Genomic DNA, 21,233 nt, shown 5'->3' with positions numbered 1-21,233 from the left:
ATGCAAAATGGATAAAGACAGGGTTGCCATCCCCTCCAAAATGGAATGCAGAAGCCAAGTGACAATGGAGAGAACATCTAGCCTGATGACCCTGGAACAAGAGGGAAGAGTCCCCAGAGAAAGATGGCAGTGTCTTGAGAAAGCGGGGGCTTTGTGTGGTCATGGATGATCACAGCTAGCTGCTGAGAGCTGCTCAACATCCTTCTTGTGCTATTTTTGTGTCCTTTTGCATGTTTCCCTGGACTTCCCAGTAGCATAATACCTAGAAGGGTAGCACCCCATTTTCAGGGACCCTGTATTCTTTTCCCACAGTAGAGGGGCAAGGAGCACCTAAGAACAAGGAGGGACGCTACCAAACTCTATGAGAGGCCACCCTCTGGAACAAGAAAAGACCTCCTAGCTGAAGGTAGGGGGCACCACCAATGCCGGCCTGAGACGTCACATGCACCAGCAAAATCCCAGACTCAGTGAATGTATTTTGTTTAATCTGATTTATCATAGCTTTTGGAGCTGTAGCCTTAGTTTTCTCTATGAGCTCATTCTTCCCTCTCAATTCCTTCTTCTTTCAGAGTTCACTTAGATGAGTTAACCTGCTTCACATGTATAACCATTTTTCCCATCATGCCATTCTTCAGTCTACCAGTACTGAGGGGATGGAGGCAGGTGAGAGGAGGTTGGTCTGCTACCAATAGAATCACCTGTTCTGGCTACCATTAGTTATTTTTATCAGTTAGATGGATGAATGATGCTGCTTTTCAGTCTCTGGATCCTTTTCATTATCTCGTAGATGACCCTCACATTATTTAGACAACCTAGAGCATGAATATCTTGAAAACATGCTTCACATGGATCTGGTCTTGTTTATTCCAAAATTTTTAATAAGATGCACAATGCACATTTTCTTCCAGAAGAAGAATAATTATACTAAACCAGTTTGACTTGGGTAGCTAAAATGCCACAATCTATCCAAATTAGACAGATGATAGATTGAAACCCAAACATCTCATCAGTGTCTTAATGGACGGTTTCCTTTCCCCAACTGTCTAGTTAGAAAAATTGTCAGCATTGTTAGACTGTCTTGATGGAGATCTTGTCAACTGGTAAAGACCCACTGTGGATAAATTAGGAAACGTGTCGTCTCTTGTCTGGTACATGTTGTTCACAAAATCCAGTACAGTTTGCAAAAGGAAATGACTTTCACATGGCCACAAGAATGACACATTTTAAGATATGTTACATAGAAAAGCAGCTTAAAGAATAATCTGCAGAATTTTCTGTGATGCAAAATGAAAAGTTTGTGGTATAGTGAAGGAAAATGGGAGCTAACTTTAAAATGGCAAATATAATTTTCAGTTTTATTAATGTTTCTTCCTTAAATTGGCCCCATAATCACAGAGAGCACATACCATTCAAATTGCTTTCAACTTTATCCATAGCCTGAGGTTTTAAAAGAAAACACTTGCAGCTGTATGTTGTGTGTATGTTTTAGGACACATATTAGAATTCATATTTATCATATTTTTGTAGCTGAGCATTTTAATTATTCTCTCTAAAACAAAATCATTTTTTTAAAAGAGTATTTTTTTTCTGGAACAGTATCAGGCTAAGCATCGATTACCCTGGAAAGAATACTGGCACCCTTAAAACGTTTGTAAAAATTGTCCAAGGGTTCTGCCTTAATGTTTTTTGGGTTTTAAATATCCTAAAGTTCTGGAATATGTGTGTGATCCTTATTTGAATTTACTCAAGGAGAGAGCACTTGTTATGTGTCTAGGACTGTTCTAGAGGCTAGGAAGGATGTAGCCCAGTTCTGCAACTTGACTGTGGGCCAAGGGGCATTAGCCACAAGTTATGAGTGTTCCCTCTCCTATTCTGCATGCACACATATACCATGTTTCCCTTTATTTCCCATGTTGCCCCATATCCCTGCCATCCTGTTTTTTACCTCCCTTTCACTTTGGAGGCACTCCATGTAAGAGCTGGCAGGGAGGTGACTAGACCACGTTCAGTCCACATGTACATTGCATGGCTGAGTGGTGTTTAAGCTCTCTTACTTATCTTCATCTTCCCTTGCTTTTCCTTTTTTTTTTCCTTCCTGTTTCTTAGATTCTAGAGTCACAGACAGGTTATCCTGGCTCTTCTCCCCAGCGCTAGGTCACTAAGGCCAATGTCCTGAGTCACCAAGCTTGATCCTGACTCTCTTTGGGCCTCCTTAGTAAATCTTAACATAGCAAAGTGATCCCAGATATTTTAGAGATACTAGAGGCTGGGGGATTGGACCAAGATTCCACAGAAGCAGTTTAAAAAAAAAACATACTTCTAGGACTGTGTCCCAAAGAGATCATAAAAATGGGAAAGGGTCCCACATGTACAAAAATATTTATAGCAGCTCTCTTTGTGGTGGCCCAGAACTGGAAATCAAGGGGATGTCCATCAATTAGGGAATGGCTGAACAGGTTGTGACATGAATGTAATGAAATACTATTGTGCTATAAGAAATGATGAACAGGAAGACTTCAGAGAGGCCTGGAAGGACTTATATGATCTGATGCTGAGTGAAAGGAGCAGATCCAGGAGAACTTTGTACATAGCAACAACCACAGTGTGCGAGAAATTTTTCTGGTAGACTTAGTCCTTCCCAACAATGCAAGGACCTAAAACATTCCCAATGGATTCTTGAGGCAAAATGCCTTCCATATCCAGAGAAAGAACTATGGAATTGGATCACAGAACGAAACAGACCATTTTCTCTTGTGTTATGTTTTGTTTTGTTTTATGGTTTCTCCCATTCATTTTAATTTTTCTGTGCAACATGACTAAGATGAAAATGTATTTAATAGGAATGTATGTGTAGAACCTATATGAGATTGCATGCCATCTTGGGGAGGGAGGGAGGAGGAAAAACGAAAAACCCTAAGATATGTGGAAGTGATTGTAAAAAAACTGAAAACAAAATAATTTTTTAAAAAGCATACTCTACAGCTCACATGATCTTAGTATCACAAAAGAACTTGAAGATTATTTTTTTGTGACTTTATATGACTAAGGAGCCCCTCAACAATATCCCTGACATGTGGCCATCAAACCTCTTCTTCCAGACCTGGATCCCCTCCCAGAGTCCGCCATACCCTCTTTTGTTTCCACTCTCACCCTTCCTACTGGCTTCTTTCCTGCTGCCCACAAACATGCCCCTATCTCCTCTGTCTTTTAGAACAACTCTTGCTTTATCCTATCCTCCCTGCTAGCTGTCATCCTCTGTCCCTCCTCTTTGTGGCTGATCCCTACTCTCTGCACTTTGGCTTCTGACCTCATCATTCAACTGATACTGTTCTCCCCAGAGTGAACAATAATTTCTTAATCGGCAAATCTCATGACTTTTTCCTCAATCCTTATACTTCTAGACTTTTCTGCATCATTTGATACTTTTGATTACCTTCTTCTCCTGGATGCTTTCTCCTCTCCAGGTTCTCATGACAATGCTTTTTTCCTGGTTCTCCTCCCATCTCTCTGATTAGTCCTTCGCAGTCTCTTTTTCTCTTTTTCTGGTTCTTCATCCATGTCTTGCCCACTAACCGTGGTTCTGTCCTTGGCCATCCTCTCCTTTCTTTTTGGACCATTTGATTTGGTTACCTCCTTGTCTCTGTGCCGATGATTCTTAAATCCAAATATCCATCCTGAGTCTTTCTCCTTAGCCACAATCATGCATTACCAACTGCTTCTTGGTTATCTACAACAGGATGTCCCGCAGGTATCACAAACTCAAACAGAACTCATTAGGTTTCCCCCAAAACCTTCCCTCTTCTAAACATCCTTATTACCCTCTCTAGTACCACCATCCTCCCAGCGACCCAAGCTTGGAACCTTGGTGTCATCCTTGCCTCCTCACTCTAACTCACTCCGCTTCTAGCCTGTTGCCAAATGTTGTCATTTCAGCCTTTGTAACATCTCTCATGTATTCTCCCTTTACTCCACTTAGATAGCCACAACCCAAGTTCAGACCCTCATTGCCTCTTGCCTGAATGATTGCTACAGCCGTCTGTCAGATCTCCCTGCTTTCCTACTCTGGTCCATTGACCAATCAGTGGCCAAAGTGGTTTTTTCTAAAGCAGAGATGTGATCATACTGCCTCCCTGATCTTTGAGCTCCACTATTACCTTCAGGGTCAGATAGAAAGTTTTCCCTTCAGCATTTAAAACTCTTCAGGACCTGAACTTTTCCTGTCTTTCCAGACTTCATCATCTTTACTCCCTTCATACACCTGGGATCTAACTCCCCGGGCCCATTTGTAGTTCCTTGAACACAGCGTTCTTTCTCCTACCCCCAAATTGCAGCCTGACTGCTTATCTCTTGTATGACGTTGAGCGAGTCACTTATGACAAAATGCTCTGTCTGTTTATTCCGCTGTCCAATGAAGGAGTGGGCCTCAATCACAACGATGGTTCCTTTATGATGGTTCTGAATGACTTGTTTTGTGAAGCTGGGCGCAGCTTGGCTTCCCTTCAGGATGATCAGTGGTCTCTGATGTAGATTCAGAGCCAAGGCTCTTTTTCCCTCTCCATTCTTCAGCTCCTGATTTCCCCTTCTTGGTAGCACTTTAAATATTCTTTCCACCCCCTTCCTCTCAGGGACCCAGATTGTTGCAAAGTGCAAAGTTCATGAGTTCTATTCAGAATACTTGACTCTTCTAGGAAATAAAGTATTCAGATTGTCTGGCTTATTAGGCAAGGTAGTATTTATACAAAACCTCTCCCCATATTAGTCATTCAGATATTAGATAGCTTGAATACAGGTGGTTTGGCTAAGCAAATGAGTGTCTCTCTGAAATTGGGACTAAAATGAGTGTTTTCCATTGTTTTCTTTTGAAAATGCTTGACAACTCACCATGAAAACAAGTTGGTAAATGGGCTTGAATTCAAGAAACCTGAGCAATCACAGGTGTCTGGAAGGCTGGTAGTTATGTAATGAATAGTTGTTGACGTTCGTTTAGAGCACAAGATAAAGAAAATTACTTAGTAGTTTGTTAGAAATTTTTGACCGGCTCAGTGATGACCTTTGTAACTCACTCATGGCTTCTGCTAAAAACATTCATTTCCTTTAGTTTTACCCAGATAACTAAAGGTAGCACCTAACTGGATGTTTCTGGGTGTTCAATGGCATTTCAGACTTCCCCCTTTTTCACTTCCGAATGGTTGTGGCAGTAGCTTAGTGCATCTATCCTCATACAAGCTGTTACATTTCTTGTAATCTGGCAATGATATACATATTCCCTTTTCCCTATCCCCACCACAGCCCACAGAACTAGTGCCGTGGACAGATATTTTGAACTATAACCAAGGGATAAAAATTGGATAAATACTGAAGGTTAAAAAAAAAATCAGTCAGGATCCCTAAGGCAGCTTTCTGTTCTCATGTTTAATGCAGTTCTTTGTGACTTGTTTCCAGAACACCTCCACCAAAACCTCTCACAATTCAATTAGAGAATGGGAGTGGAGAGAAGAAACAAGGCCATTACGTGTGCTCTTTTAATCAGTTACAATAAGGACAAATGACAAAAATGCTTGTTACATAGGCTTCTTTTAGAACTTAAAGTGACAAAAGGTGTATGTATTCCCGCCCTTTCCTCTCCCAGAGCTTCATTGTTTTAGACCTAAGACAGATGACTCATACTGTGACATTGCTGATAGGTGGGAGTTGACACCTTGGCATTAGAAACAATGGTGCACAGTATTTTGCTAACCTCCCTTACCTTATTTATTTTTCAAGATGCAAGCCTGCTCCATGGCTGACTTGACAAATATGTTGGCAGGCTTTTTTGGAGTGGAGGGTGGAGAGATGCTTTTGATGGGCAAGTTAAATTTTACAGAATCAGAATAGTAAGTAAGGGATGGCTTTGACTGATTTGATCTATTCACTGATCTGGGAACAGCCCTCTCTGGTGATCTTTGTTCTTTTGGGGCTAGAATTTTTAAAAATGTCAGTTTCATTTCTGATGAGAGTTTTCCAGGAAGACTAACAGTCTGGGATATGCCTCTTTGGGGCAAGTTATCCTAGGCGGTGACTGAGAGACACCCAGGGTCTTAGCACCCAAGCAGATTCTGCTCTCCTCTAGCTCAAGAACTTCCCACATCTGTTCCTTCAGTGATCCCTCATTACCCCCATTTTGCTCACTCCACACCCTTCGTCTTCCTTTTTTGATCTCTCTTTCTGTGTTGAGCACTTTGCTTAAAAATACCAACTCCAAAACAGAAAAATAGCATTTAAAAAAATTGCCATATTCTCAGTTTTTTCCATCTTGGTGTCTTACCCCTTACCTTTCTTTCTTTTCCCATGTCTTGGATTACCAGGAAGAAGTTTTTCTACCTTCTTTGTCAAATACTCTCAAATGACATAGTGCAGTGGATAGAGTGCTAGGTCTGGAGTCAAAAAGACTCATCTTTCTCAGTTCAACTCTGGCCTCAGACACTTCCTAGTTGTGTGACCCTGGTCAAGTCACTTAACCCTGTTTATCTCAGTTTCCTTATCTGTAAAATGAGCTAGAGAAGGAAAAGGTAAACTACTCTAGTATCTTTGCCAAGAAAACTCCAAATGGGGTCATGAAGAGTCAGAAACAACTGAACAACTGGAATGACTTCATGGAGTCTGTGCCACTGGACTATGTGCTAAAGTAATAGAAGAGGATAGTGAAGTCCCTTCTTCTGCTCCCATAAGGGTCTTTGAATGAGAAGTAAATATACCTTAAACAGAATTCATTTGATAGAGCAGGGAATATTTAACCAAGACCTACTGGATTTCTCTTAAAGGGTCTAACTATTATGTGTAATGTCATGGGAAAAGTATCAGATTAAGAATGAAGAGCATCTGAGTGTTCCAGCCTTGCCTATGCCCCAGACTCACTCATATCGGCTCGTCCAATCCTTGTAATCTGTATGAGTCCCAGTTTCTTTATCCACAAAATGAGAACATGAAGCTAGGTGATTTTTAAGGTTCCTTCCAGGTGTTTGGATGTGATTTATCAGTCACAGGCTAAAATACGCTAGTTTTTTGTTTGTTTAGTTTAAAATAATGAAAGTAGGTTTTGCCACCGTCATCATCTTTCAGTTCAGCTTTTAAAAAGTCCTGTGTACCTTCTGTGAGTAAGGTAACGGATTAGGTGCTGTAGGTCTAAAGATGATAAACAGCACAGGCTGTCCAGAGAAAGAGCATGCAGGCTCATTTTCAGCTATCAGAGTGAATTAGACAGGCTCTTCTAGCTCAGCTTCCTTCTAGATCTTTGAGCATTACTGTATCGTTGTATCGAGACAACAAAGATAACACTTGGTTGGTTTTTTAATTTAACTGCCATTATTGGAGTTAAAGTTGCATGCCTCATAGGGTCCTTAGAAGTCATCTGGTCCAAACTCCTTTTTCCAAACCAATACTGAAGCCAGGCAAGGTTAACTGACTTGCACAAGGTTACACAGGTGGTAAGAGCAGAGCAGGGATTAGAACCCAGATCTCTGATTTCCAGCTGCATCCCCACGGTTGTGTTTTGGGAGAATGTATCTTCTCATTGTCCGAGTTCAGCTTAATGTTAATATGTTTAAAGTTACCTTACAAGGTAGAATTTCAGTGGAGAAGAATTGTGTCTTTCAATTCTTTTTTTTAATAAGGGAAGATTTAATAATGGTTATAATGAAAAATGTTACTTAGAAGAAGGCAAAGAACTAGCTTAATTTGACTTACCTGGTCATTTCAGTGTAATTCTTCAGGGATTGATGTGATGACACCATCCTATGCACCTACCTTTGACTGCTGTGGGCAGCAGGAAGCCAGTGGTTTGTGTGGGAGCCAAGTTGAACTTGTGTGGTGTCTGGAAGGGCAGTACTTCCAGGTTAAATGAACCAGGTCGACATGGAGACTTAGTAGGTAACTTCCTGGCTTTGGTGCTTATACCCTAGTCTTGATTCTCTTTCTTTCAAGTGTTTGGGGTTGTGGCTTTTTTAAAGGAGGAAAAGGGGACCCTTCTCCCTAGTACATATTATAAAACCCTCAGCCAGCTCTTTCATCACCTTTATCTGGTATCTCTAAGTCATAGCCATTCTTTCCTTGAAAAGTCTCTCATCTCTCTCAAATGTTTACATATGTCTCATATCTGTTATATCAGTTCTCAGAGCTACTGCTTCCCTCCAAGCCCTCGTCACTTCATGCCTGGAGATCAGCCAGGAGCAAGTCTCCTGATAGCTCTTTCCTAGTCCCAGACTACGCACCCTATTCCTTAATCAGTTGTCTGTTATTCAGCAGTTATTTTCCTCTTCAGAAGCCTCCGTAGCAGCATTTTATAGGCTAACGGTCAAGCTCCTCATCATGGCCATCAGGGCTTTTCCCTTATTTATCCCAACTTCTCTCTCACATTCCCTGACACAAGTCCTTTGTTACAATCAGGCTCATCTCCTGACATTTTATTATCCTGCAAACACATCATGTTCATTCCCTCTTTCAAGCTTTCGTTTATGCTGTTCCCCTAGCAGAAATTCACCATCCTCCCTTCAGCTATTTTTCTACATTTTTACATTCTTTTCTTTTTAAATTTTGAATTCCAGGTTCTCTTTTTGCCTTCCACACCCACTGAAAAGGCAAGCAATATAATATCAATTATACATGTGAAATTATGTAAAATGTATTTCCATATTAGTCATATTTCAAAAAACCCCAAGATAAATAAAATGAGAAAATTATACTTCCATTTGCACTCAGTTCTTCAGTTCTCTCTCTGGAGGTTGAGAACATTTTTTCATCCTGAGCCTTTCGGAATGTCTTCAATTGTTGTATTGATCAGAGTAGTCAAGTCTCTTATGGCTGATCATCATTACAACCTTGCTATTACTGTGCACAATGATCTCTCAGTTCTTCTCACTTAACTTTGCATCAGTTCATATAGTTCTTGCCATATTTTTCTGAAACCACCTCCTTTGTCATTTCTTATAGCACAATAGTACTCTATCACAATGGTGTGGCACAATTTGTTCAGCCATTTTCCAGCTGATGAGTTAGTTGATTTCCCACTCTTTGCACCACAGAAATAATTGTTACAAATATTTTTGTACATATAGGTGCTTTTGCTTTATCTTTGATCTTTTTGGGATACTGGCCTAGTAGTGGGTATGTACAGGTTTATAGCCCTTTGGAACATAGTTCCAAATTGTTCTCTAGAATTGTTGAACCAGTTCACTACTCCAACAGCATTTCGTTAGTGTACCTATTTTTCCCTCATCCCCTCCATCATTTGTTAGTTCTGATAGGTATGAGGTGGTACCTCAAAGTTGTTTCAGTTTACCTTTCTATTATCAATAGTGATTTAGAGCATTTTTTCATATGACTATGCATAGCTTTGATTTCTTCTTCTGAAAACTGCCTTTTTATATCCTTTGAGCATTTATCAACTAGAGAATGCCTCTTATTATTATATTACCTTATATTACTTCACTGTCTGTGGTACCTTTTAGCATGATGTAGTTTCCCTGACCATATCCTTATAGAGGAAAAATGTTATGGAGACTGTCTCCAGCAAATACACAGTAGCTTTCACAATATCTGCTTTGGCACTATGAATAGAGCACTGGGCCTGGAGTCAGGAAGACCTGATCACTTAACCCTGTTTGCCTCAGTTACCTCATGTATAAAATGAGCTGGAGAAGGAAATGGCAAACCACTCTGCCAGGCCTAGAGGCCTGAGGGCTACCCGAGTCTTACCTTACCTGTCCCAGGTCTTCGGCTGGCCAAACCGGATAAATGTATGAGAGAAGAGACTTTCCGGAGTCGAACAAGGGTTAGGCTTTATTCAGGGTCCTGGTTACATGTGCAGGGGGAGCTCTTCCTTAGGAGGGAGAGAGAAATCTCCCAAGGAGGCAAGATCTTACGGTAAGAGATTGGAAGTAGAAGTGTAAGTGGGGAAAGAGGGGGAGGGGAGAGCGAAGAGAGGAAAAACGGAGCCTTCTGTCCTGTCAGGGCCCCTCAGTGCTAAGAGCGCCTTCGGGCTTTCCTGACCCTACTTAAGCTCTCCGTCTGCGTAGTTTGCACCTGAATACCATGCCTGTTACATAACAATAGGTGTGCCCAGACCTGGGCCAATCTCAAGGGCGGGGAGAGCTCTCTCCCATCACATTTCTCACGGGAAGAGGTGGAAATACACGAGATAGCTCGGTCTCACTCCTCGATTCCCTGGTATTTCATGGGGGGCCTCATGAGAACTCTAAGATTTAGAAGTTCCCACCTTTACCCGCCCGAGACTGTCCACATGGAATTGAGCTTCCATCCCCAACACCACTCCAGTATCTTTGTCAAGAAAACTCCATAAAGGGGTCACAAAGAGTCAGACACAACTGAAAAAGATTAAACAACAATAAAAACTTTTTGCATTTTGAGTGGTCATTGTGAAATTTGAGCATAGTTTAGTACTTTTTATAACCTTGTAATATCTAGAAAGTTGAAATCTTTTGTTATAGAACTTAGGAATAAATGGTATATACATTATACTTACATCACAGAAGTTACTAAAAAAATATTGGAAACGTCTCTTGTGAAATGATGTTTTCAGTAATATCACATTATATGTAGTATTTAAATAGCAGGAAAAAACAGTGATGTTGTTTGTATTCCTCTGTTTACTGCATGTATGAAGGAAGTTGCTTCCCATGCACAGCATAGGTGTGTTGTCAGAAGGCCACTTTCAGCGCTTCCTGAACTTTTCCACAATCATGTCATCCCAACCTTGGTCCTCTTCACCCTCGCTGCGCATGCTGCCTTAACCTTGTAGCCTAGGGGTGTCAAACTCATAGAAATGGGGGCTGCTAAACCATGCCTATGCATTCCTGTGAGCTACATATTGACTTAGAAAACAAACACATGGTTTATACATACATATATATGTACATATGCATGTACGTAGTAGTAGTAGTAGTACATCAGCATAACAATCAGATAAGAACTACATTTTGCCCCACTTAATAGTATTTTATTTTTTCCAATTACATTTAAAGATTTTTTTCAACATTCACTTCTATAAGATTTCGAGTTCAGTTTTTTTCTCCCTCTCTCCCTTCCCAAGATGGCAAGCAGTCTGATATAAGCTGTATATGTCCAATCATATTAAACATATTTCCATATTAGTTATGTTGTGGAAGAAGAATCAGAACAAAAGAACTTTTCTATGTTTCTCATAGAACACTATGAGAAAGAAAAAAAGAGAGAAAATAGTATGCTTCAGTCTGCATTCAGACTTCCTCTGGATCTGGATAGTATTTTCCATCATGAGTCTTTTGGAATTGTCTCTAATTATTATATAGCTGAAAGGTGCTCGGTGGATCAAAGTTGGTCATTGAACAATGTTGCTGTTACTGCGTACAGTGTTTTCCTGGTTCTTCTTACTTCATTCAGCATTCATTCTAGTAAGTCTTTAGGAACTACATTTTAATCTGCTTTGAGATACACTCAGGAGTATTGTGGACCACAGGCACACTGTGTGTGGGCTGAGTGTTTGAAACCTCTGCTTGAGCCCTCTTCTCCTTCCCCCCAATCTATCTTGCATGTATCTTCCAGGAATTATCTTTCTTAGCCCTTTTTTCATCCAGTTATTCCCCAAATTACAGTTTCTCCCATTTGTCCTTTAGATCTAACCCCAGCTCCCTGCTCCCAATCAAGTTGGGCCCATGCACCACCAGAAATGATAAAATGTGTCTTGGAAACCCACCCATCTAATGAAGGTCACCCCATAAAGGTTAACTGGGGCCACATAATATTGCATTGCCCCTTTTTGATAATTTGAGGTTTTTAAAGCAATTCTTAGTGAGGTTTGTTCTTTCTCATTAAGTTTTTACCTTAACTCAGATTGCTGCCATCAAGTGATTAGTGGGATTTTCTATCACCAGTGCAAGAATAAACATTAGACTTCTTCATCCACATATACTCTTGACACTGAGGACATTTTAAATTAAAATCTTACCTATAGATGTTTGAAAAATAAGTATATCTGGCCTCACAGTTCATTGGAGGTAGAGGTGACCTGAGTAAGGATTGGAAGCTTGGACTATGGTGATCTCTGCTTTGACTATTGGGCTGAACCAGGGCCTGCTTCTGCTCCTCTTCCTTCACACTGGAGGATCAAAGACTCTTATGAACCCCCCCTTACACACACTCACACACAGTCAGTAGTAGAGCTGACCTAGCATCTCGAACACCCACCTCTGTATGATTAGTCAGTCCTCTGCCTCCACTGAGTCATGCCTAGTCTGTCGGACATGATGAGTGACATGTCATTTGCTTTCATGCTGCCATTTCGTTACCTCCACCTCTAACAGCCTTCACGGGGGCCTAGCTAACTATGCCGATAGTGGAAAATGAGCCTGTGAGCTTCTGAGGAGAGCCTGTGCTGTTTATCACCTTTGTATTTCCAATAATTAGTGGATGGTGGAAAGAATATTGGCTATGGAGTCAATTCCTGGGCCTGAGCTCAGGTTTGCCAGGTGTTGGCTGTAGCACCTCAAACAAGTCACTTAATCTTTCTGAGTCTGTTTCCTTTTCTGTGGAAGGAGGAGGTTGAGGTAAGCAGTAGCTGCACTGTTTGTATTCCTTTGTTCCCCTTCAAGTAGCTTTTGCCCTTAAACTTCTCTTCTGGTCCCTCTTCACCCTAAAGAAAATCAGACAGATAAAGGAACCCACCAAAGTACCCACGAACTGGGCTGAAGAAAGGCCTGGGGCATGGGGGAGGGGCACCATTCTTTTTGTTTTTCCCACTGACTTCAAAGCACTTCTCTTCATTTGTATAAACTGTTTGCTTATTTTTATTCCTAGTTCCTTCCAATTCAGGAACACTATGTTCTGTACTTTAATGAATTTGTGATCTCACTGAAGTGGGTACTCCTTCCACTGACTGTTTTCTCATTCTATGCAGTAATTGCTTTCAAAGGATCTATCCAAGATGCTGAAAGCCTTTCTTTCCCTAGGTCTTTGTACAGTCCCTGGGTTATGGGGCAGCCTTTCTCTCATACTGTCCATTTGTTATTCTTTGCCAACCCACTAACTTTGCCTGTAACATATCTCCTGGATGAAATTCTTTATGTAAACTAATTGTGCACCATTGGAAATGAGGTAAAGCTTACTTAGGCCAACCTGTATCTTTGCATTGTCCTTTATGTCATCTGATTCTTTAGTGATTGTTATCGCAGTGGTAGCAATGACTTTAGTTTTAACAAAATTTCACTGGGACAGAACTATTTGAATCACCCCTCAAGTTCAGTGCCCCATAAAAGCCTCTCTAGCAGTATCAGCATTGTCTTTTAGGTTTCTTGAAGTTGAGTGAGCACACTAGGGAAGTGAGAGGTCACGGCTTTTAAAGTGTTGTTGCTTTTGTACCTGTATTCAACAAATTTAGACTTAGGTTACTTTTTCCAGTAATTTATTTTAAAAGACTAGGCTTTAAAGTAATGTTTTCAGAAGAAAAGGTTTAAAAATGATGTTAGTACTTAATTTAAAATTGGAAACATGATTTGCTACATGGTCCATTATTTTTTCCATTACATTTAATAATGCATTTGAGCACCTATTAGTAAGAGTGGAGACAGCCAGACTAACATAATGGAACATAATGAGTCTAAAGGAGCTATTAGGACCCAGTTAGTTAATACAGATACAATGCCTGTTTTCAAAATAAGAATAATACTAAAAGAAACACATTTTCCTCCCGCTTTTGCTGCTGGTTCCATATATTATTGTCTTATAAATGAGCAGGTCCTACACATACTGATAACCCTCAAAATGGGTTTCTTGCTAGCAAAAATGGCCAAATATAATTTTCCATCAAATGATTCAGAGGGGATTCATGTTTGTTCTACTACTTGCTAATTGCTCTTAAAAATTAGCATGTCATTGTCTTCATGTTCATCTTTATGGAATACGTTCTGAGAAAAGAGAGGTGATGTTTAGAAAGCAGCGTCTTTTCAGGATAAAATTGACTTGGATATTGCCTGGGCTAGTGAAAATTTCATAGTTTGATCAACATTAGTGTGGGCTGATTGCTTTTGCAAGGCTGGTGTATCATCGTGAAAAAAATATTTGCAATAGACTATACCTTTTTTTTTTCTTTTCAGGAAATAACTACTTGTTTGCCAGATTATTACAAGTGGACTCAGTACTTTTTTATTAAATTATATGAAGCTGGACTGGCCTACCAGAAGGAGGTGAGTTTAAATTACTTGTATAATTGTTACATCTTAGACTTCATTTGGAGCACATTCTTGCTCATTTTGAATATGTTCTATCTTCTTAGAAAGCAGCATTATTAAATGGAAAAATATTTGTTCAGATAGCAGCCATGAAAACAAGCCTACATGCCCAGGTCCCTTCTAGCTCTTATATTCTCTTAGGCCTAAAATAAACCTAAAAGAGATTTAATATACTGTATCACTCTTTTCTAATCTCTATCCCTATCACTCTTATCTTAGGGGGAGTTGCTTTAATCATATAATCAAAGTTATTTCTTGTTAAGAAGGATAAAGCATCTCTTCCTGAGACAGCAGCTACAATGAGAAAACTAAAACTTTGATTGGACTAAAGGGGATAAGTATTGTAGGAGTAAAGATAGCTCCTGGAGAGATCAACATTCTAAATTGCAGAGCGGTAAGTGAATCCAAGGAGGCTTCACAAGGGAGGTGGTTCAAGAGCTGAGCTTTGAAGAATGAGTAGAATTCAACCAGACAAAAAGAAGAGGGAAGGAATTTGGCATCTATAGGGGCATTTCTGAGACCATTTATTGTGTGTAAATCTTGTTCTCCCTCTCCCCACCCCCTACAAATAATCAAACATGAATTTTTCCTGTGCAAATTGGTTATTTTGTCCCTGGGATGTTATTCAAAAAAGACTAACCTGGTCATATAGCTGAGGGAGTGTGTGAAATGTCCTGAGAGGGAGGTGGTGATGATGAGAGGGCAGTTGCAGTAACATTTAGAGTAAGGAAGAAAGTTCAGAAACCAAAGATAGATCTCCAAGCTCTGGTAGATTTCAGTGAAACAGTTTTTTTGCCTCCTCAGCCATCAGCCCTGTTGGGTTGGGTGCACTAATTCATCTTTCTTAGTCGTCAGTAGGGATGTTGTGATCTTACAGAGAGGCCTCAAATGGGCTTTCAGGTATGTTCATTTAGTGTGTTGTCCTGTGACAAGAGGCCATCACAATCCAGGGTTTAAATGAAAAAGCTATTTAACCATGCATTTCATTTTATTGATGAGTTACATTCATATTAGCTTTGAAGTAGAAAAGTATTACCTTTGAAGTAACCTATTTTCATGGTTAATTTTTTTAAAAGCCTATTGTTTTCAGAAATAAGGATTAATGGTATTATTAGATTTAGGGTGAATGCTTATAACATGGTATTATTCATATTTGACAGAAATATGCAGATATTTGGGTTTTTCTTCCAACAAAATGGCCGAATGAGCAGTTATTCAATTGTACTACAGTCTGCACATGAAAGTTGGTTTTTAGGAAGACACTGTGAAAAGAAAACAGTTTTAATCTTAGCTGTTACAGCTTTGTCTTTACTTCTTAAGAGGCATTCCACTAAGATGAAAAATTCCTTAAGAGAAAATTCCTCGTACTCTTAATAAAACAAACAAAATTTTCAACAAGAACGTTGTCCATGCTGACAGATTAATAATTTTGTCTCTCACTCAAAAAACTATCAGCAATAGATAGTCTTAGAGCAGGGGCACTTAACTTTTTTTGTGCCAGGGACCTCTTTGACAATGTGAAGCTTTCTTAGGACCCCTTCTCCAAAGAACGTTTTTAAATGCACTGAGTAAAATACATAGGATTACAAAGGAGACTGATTACCTTAAAATATAGCTTATAAACCTCAAGTTAAGAATCTGGGTCTTACCTTCAAACACACGAATCAAGAGAAGCATGAAAAGGTAAACAGCAAAGAGAAATCATAAGGGACTTTACTAAAGTTGAACTGTTTACATTCCTACATGGAAAGACAATATTTGTAACTCTTGAAACTTTTCAGTATCTGGGTACTGGGTGGGATTACACACACACACACACACACACACACACACACACACACACACACACACACATAGACACAGAGTGCACAGAGGGAATTGAAGAGGATGGGATCATATCTTAAAAAAATGAAATCAAGCAGTGAGAGACAAATATATTGGGAGGAGAAAGGGAGAAATGGAATGGGGCAAATTATCTCTCATAAAAGAGGCAAGCAAAAGACTTTTTAGTGGAGGGAAAAAGAAGGGAGGTGAGAGAAAAACATGAAGTTTACTCTCATCACATTCCACTAAAGGAAGGAATAAAATGCACACTCGTTTTGGTATGAAAACCTATCTTACAATACAGGAAAGTGGGGGAGAAGGGGATAAGCAGGGTGGGGGGATGGTAGAAGGGAGGGCAGTGGGAGGAGAGAGCAATTTGAAGTCAACACTCTTGGGGAGGGACAGGATCAAAAGAGAGAATAGAAGCAATGAGGGGCAGGATAGTATGGAGGGAATTATAGTTTTACACAACACGACTATTATGGAAGTCATTTGCAAAACTACACAGATATGGCCTATATTGAATTGCCTGCCCTCCCAAAGGGGATGGGTAGGGAGGGAGGGATGGGAAGAAGTTGGAACTCAAAGTTTTAGGAACAACTGTTGAGTATTGTTCTTGCAACTAGGAAATAGAAATACAGGTAATGGGGTACAGAAAGGTATCTTGCCCTACAGGTCAAAAGAGAATCTGGGGACAAGGGAAGGGAGGGATGTTAGAAGAGAGGGCAGACTGGTGATAGGGGCAATTAGAATGCTCAGTGTTTTGGGGTGGGGGGAGGGGAGAAATGGGGAGAAAATTTGGAACCCAAAAGTTTGTGGAAATGAATGTTGAAAAGTTAAATAAATAAATTTAAAAAAAAAAAAGGAATCTGGGTCTTAGAGAAGTAATTTTTTTATATATTTCACTGCCCTGGACAGATTAGGACTGTTGGGAGGCCACACTATATGTAAGCTTCTTTTCAGTTTTTTGCCACATCTGCTGTGGTTAACAGCAAGAGTTAACGTTTACATAGCACCGAGTGCTACCTGCCGTACAGTGACTATCTCATTTGATCCTCACAACAACACCAGGAAGTAGGTGCTGTTGTTGTTCCCCTCTTACAGAGGAGGAAACTGAGGCAAATAGAGGTTTAGACTCGGCCAGGATCATACCGAGCTGCCTGATTAATAACTTGTACCTCCACAGAAACCCCTTCCCTCACTCCCCCCGCCACACACATACACATACACACACCCCTCTACGTATGACACTCTGCAAGTACAGACCCTGCCTTCAGGAGGCTTACTCTAAATAAATCCTGCGTTCTATGACAATCCACAAAAAAGCCAGGAGGCCATGGAGTGTGCCCTTGTCCTGAGCAGTTTTAACCTGCCTCTCTGCTGCCACCTGGTGACTGTGAGTGTAATTGCAGCAACATAGTCAGTGGTTTCTGGATTCTCTTCTAGTTCTTGGTCCATCTGAAATTTAGTGAGGCCCCATCAGTAGAAGGATTATGTCTAGAGTGAGGGAGGGCTCTGGTCCTTCCACTTTAGTCAGATTGCATTAAGGATGTGTCACTCTTTAAGAAAGACCTTCAATTCAGTAAGTCTTTATTAAGCACCTGCTGTGTACCATGCAGCAGGCTGTATAAGACTACAGAGAGGAAAACAAAACAGACCTTGTCCTCAAACAGCTTGCATTCCATCTGTTGAACAGGATATAACATGTCCACTGAATATAAGTACAAAACGTATACAGAGGGGAAAGCCCTCACTGGGAAGTTTCCTGGGGGTTTGAGAGGGGACTTGAGCTAATCCTGGAAGGAAATCCTGGATTCTTTGAGGAGCAAGGAGTGCATTCCAGACCTAGAGGAAAAAGGCAATGGAAAAACATAAAGAAGGAAGTGGACATTTATAGATCAAGAATGACATTTGAACCAGAGAACAATAGTGATGATAGGGATCCTGGAAACGAAGTCTGAGGAAGGATTTTAAAGGGATCTAAAAGCTGAACTGAGCAGTTTATGTTTATCCTAGAGGTGAGAGGGAGCTCTTGGCATTTCTTGAGCAGGGGAGTGACATGGTTAGGCCTGTGTTTCAGGAATATCCATTTTATAGCCCTATGGAGGATACATTGGAAAGGAGGTTATTACACTGTCAGTGCTTAAATTAGATTGGCAGCCATATAAGCTAAGTAAAGGGGACAAATGGGAAATACGTTGTGGCAATGCAATTGACAAGACTTGCCAGCTGTTTGGGTGTGGGTTGAAGGAGAAGAAAGAATTGAGAATGATACTTAGATTGTAAACTTGGGTGACTGTAAGGATGGTGCTGCCCTCAACAGAAACAGGAAATTGGGAAGAGGGTAGAGTTGGGGAACAGAGATGGCCAGATGATGAGTTTGGTTGCCTATGGAACCTCCAGTTAGAGATTGGCAATTGGTGATATAGGGCCAAAGTCCAAGAGATAGCTTGGGGCTGAACATATAGATTTAGGACTCATCAGTAGAGGTGTACAGAGGGATCTAGAGATTTAGCTTGTAATTCTGAAAAATCTGGTTAAGCAGGATTGCTTTTTCTTTTAGTACTGGCTAAGTGAGATGATAGTGTACTTTGAAAGCCTCCACTAATATCCTACTCCAAAATCTTATCATGGTGTGGAAGTAACCTTGAATTTTCAAAGCCTTTACTAGTAGATCTCAGGCTCTAAAAGGTCCTACCCAAACAGAAGGCTTCAATTGTATGCCCCTTGTCCAAGGACCAGAACAATGAAGTTTAGAGAGGCTTATCGAGTTCATTGCAGGATGATGGAATTTGTACCTAGAGGACCCCTCAGGGACCATCTACCAAGTCGTGGAAGAGACTGTGATCTGTGTTTGTACAAAGAGGACTCATACCAGTGAAATTTCAGATCCTTGAATTACTGAAGCTTTGCAGCATAATTAATTAAGGTGGAAGATAAAGTATTTTGTCTTTGTCATCTATTCTTGAGTAACCTGAGGGCCAGCACCTCATTGTTCTCAAAAAAAGTTGGGACATTTTGATTTAAAGGATCAGATGATGAGATTTCTTGGGGGTTGGGGAGATGGTGGATAATAGGAAGTGGACATGGGCTTCTGATCCTGTGATTATTCTGGTATGCAAACTTCCTTCACCAGCACATATCTGGCAATGTGTCTGTGACTTAAGAGTCCATGGGAGTTTCTTGAGCACTGAGAGGTTGAGTGAGTTGTACCAGGCCACAGAGCCATTAAGTATCAGAGACAGGACTGGAACTCAGGTCTTCCTAACCCTCTACTCATTATACCGTGCTACCTCTCAGGACCTTGTTACATCAGAAAAAGTTCCTACTTGTTTTTGAAATATGGAAGATTACGTATTTGCTTCTTATAAATTCTCTGAGATTGGGGTGCTCTTTGGGTCCTCCTGTCTTTTCATTTCTCTGTAGAATATGTGGTTGCTAAATTTTCACTTCACATATATGCCCCTTAACTAGGTTGTTCCCAAAGTCTTAGTGCAGTTTTAAACTATTTATGCTTGAAACTTGGGACATCATGGTTACCAAATGACACTTTGGCAATTTCTCTTTGACTGATTTTGATTTGATCTCCTTAAAGACAGTAAACTGGGCTAATGTAAACTCTTTTGAGGAGCTTTACTGAGAAGAATATTTTATTTTTATTTCTTCTTTTAAACAGTGCTTTTTTTTTTTGGTAAGGGGAGGCTACTTGAAGAAATTAAATCATCTCTGTCATCCAGCTTGTCGCTGAGGCAATACTTGATGTCTGTACATTTACTTCTTTGTAAAATTACAATCTTGGAAACTTCCTAGCTCTTTTTTGTGTTTTAAGTAACTTTACAAGAATCTCTTATAGACTTTGTTTATTAAATTTTCACAAACTGTGCCTGTAGCCAGATTTTTCCAGGGTATCCCACTACTCCTTGGGTATTCCTTTTTGTCTCAAAAGTGTGACTACAGCTGCCAGGAATAGGAAGTATCTCTAGAGAGGCATAAACTAAAGGTGAAACTAAACTAAAGAAGCTAAAGATCCTTATCCTGTGGGACTTCATTAATTAGGTGAATACTATGGATGTTTTCCTAAAATAACATACTTTGCTAAATTATTCTCATTTTTCCCTTTTTCCTTTTTTTCCAAAATTTCTAAACCTGTAAACTCATTTCCTGAGATGAGTAAGGAACTATTCACTATTCACTAAATCTAGAGAAAAGTTTAAATGTTTTTAGCTCATTTGCTTTCAGATGGCCAGTACTTTCCTGGAATCATTTTAGGGGGCAGTAGCTCCTAGCCTGAGAATAGAGTTGTTGAATTGGCTAAATAACTTCTTCAAGCAGTGATGAAAACCTGAGGTGGTCCATAGCTCCTCATCTTCTTTTATGAATTTTGCAGGCCTTGGTTAATTGGGACCCAGTGGATCACACAGTGCTTGCTAATGAACAGGTAGATGAGAATGGCTGTTCCTGGCGTTCCGGAGCAAAGGTGGAACAGAAGTATCTGAAGCAGTGGTTTATTAAGACAACTGCCTACGCAAAGGTGAGTGTGCCCCACGGGGCTCCTCGGTCCATGATGCTTAGGCATTTGGGCACTGTTGGAAAAGGAAGCCAGCTTGGAGATGGGCAGCTGGGAGCAGCGTCTTTTCCTGGCACATGAGTGAGCAAAAAGGTGTCTGATGAGTTTCATAAAGGGTGCAGGATTGTACAGGAGAGAGAAGAGCTAGACTTGGGATCGGGAGACTAGGGTTTGAATCCAGGCTCTGAGTCTAGACTGGTCATGTGGCTCTGGACAAGTCATTTAACCTCTTCATCCTTCACTTGTCTCACATGCAAAACCAGGATCACATTATTTCGTTACTTACTTTGTAAGACCTTACTTTGTAAGGTACCTTAATGCTTAGAAGATGTGGAACTGTAATTGCAGTCACAATAAGATGAGGAACTGAATGCTTACAATTCACAAAAGAAAACTGGTTGTCATTGTTGACTCTCCTAAAGAAACTCAGTGTGCTGCTGAAGCTAAAAACAAAACAATAAACAAAAACCCAACAAAATATTCAGTGTTCCATTAAAAAAAAAAAGCAGAAAATATTTTCCTGACTATACAAAATCATGAGACCCCTGTTCTGGTCACTGCCACTTAAGAAATATAAAGAAACTAGA

General features: G+C 40.2%; 1 protein-coding gene across 4 annotated transcripts in view; it reads left to right on the top strand.

Moving 5' to 3' along the window:
- Positions 1 to 21,233, top strand: part of LARS2 (leucyl-tRNA synthetase 2, mitochondrial) — a 165,041-nt gene that overhangs the window by 54,116 nt on the left and 89,692 nt on the right. For all 4 annotated transcript variants that reach the window (XM_072651392.1, XM_072651394.1, XM_072651393.1 and 1 more), the window contains 2 exons: positions 14,121 to 14,210; positions 20,467 to 20,610. In XM_072651392.1, coding sequence (XP_072507493.1) covers positions 14,121 to 14,210; positions 20,467 to 20,610 — 234 coding nt within the window. The remainder of the gene's footprint in view (positions 1 to 14,120; positions 14,211 to 20,466; positions 20,611 to 21,233) is intronic.

The sequence above is a fragment of the Notamacropus eugenii genome, chromosome 3 (assembly GCF_028372415.1).
Source record: "Notamacropus eugenii isolate mMacEug1 chromosome 3, mMacEug1.pri_v2, whole genome shotgun sequence".
In the NCBI taxonomy this organism is placed as follows: Eukaryota; Metazoa; Chordata; class Mammalia; order Diprotodontia; family Macropodidae; genus Notamacropus; species Notamacropus eugenii.
This window is presented reverse-complemented; position numbering and strand designations above follow the sequence as displayed.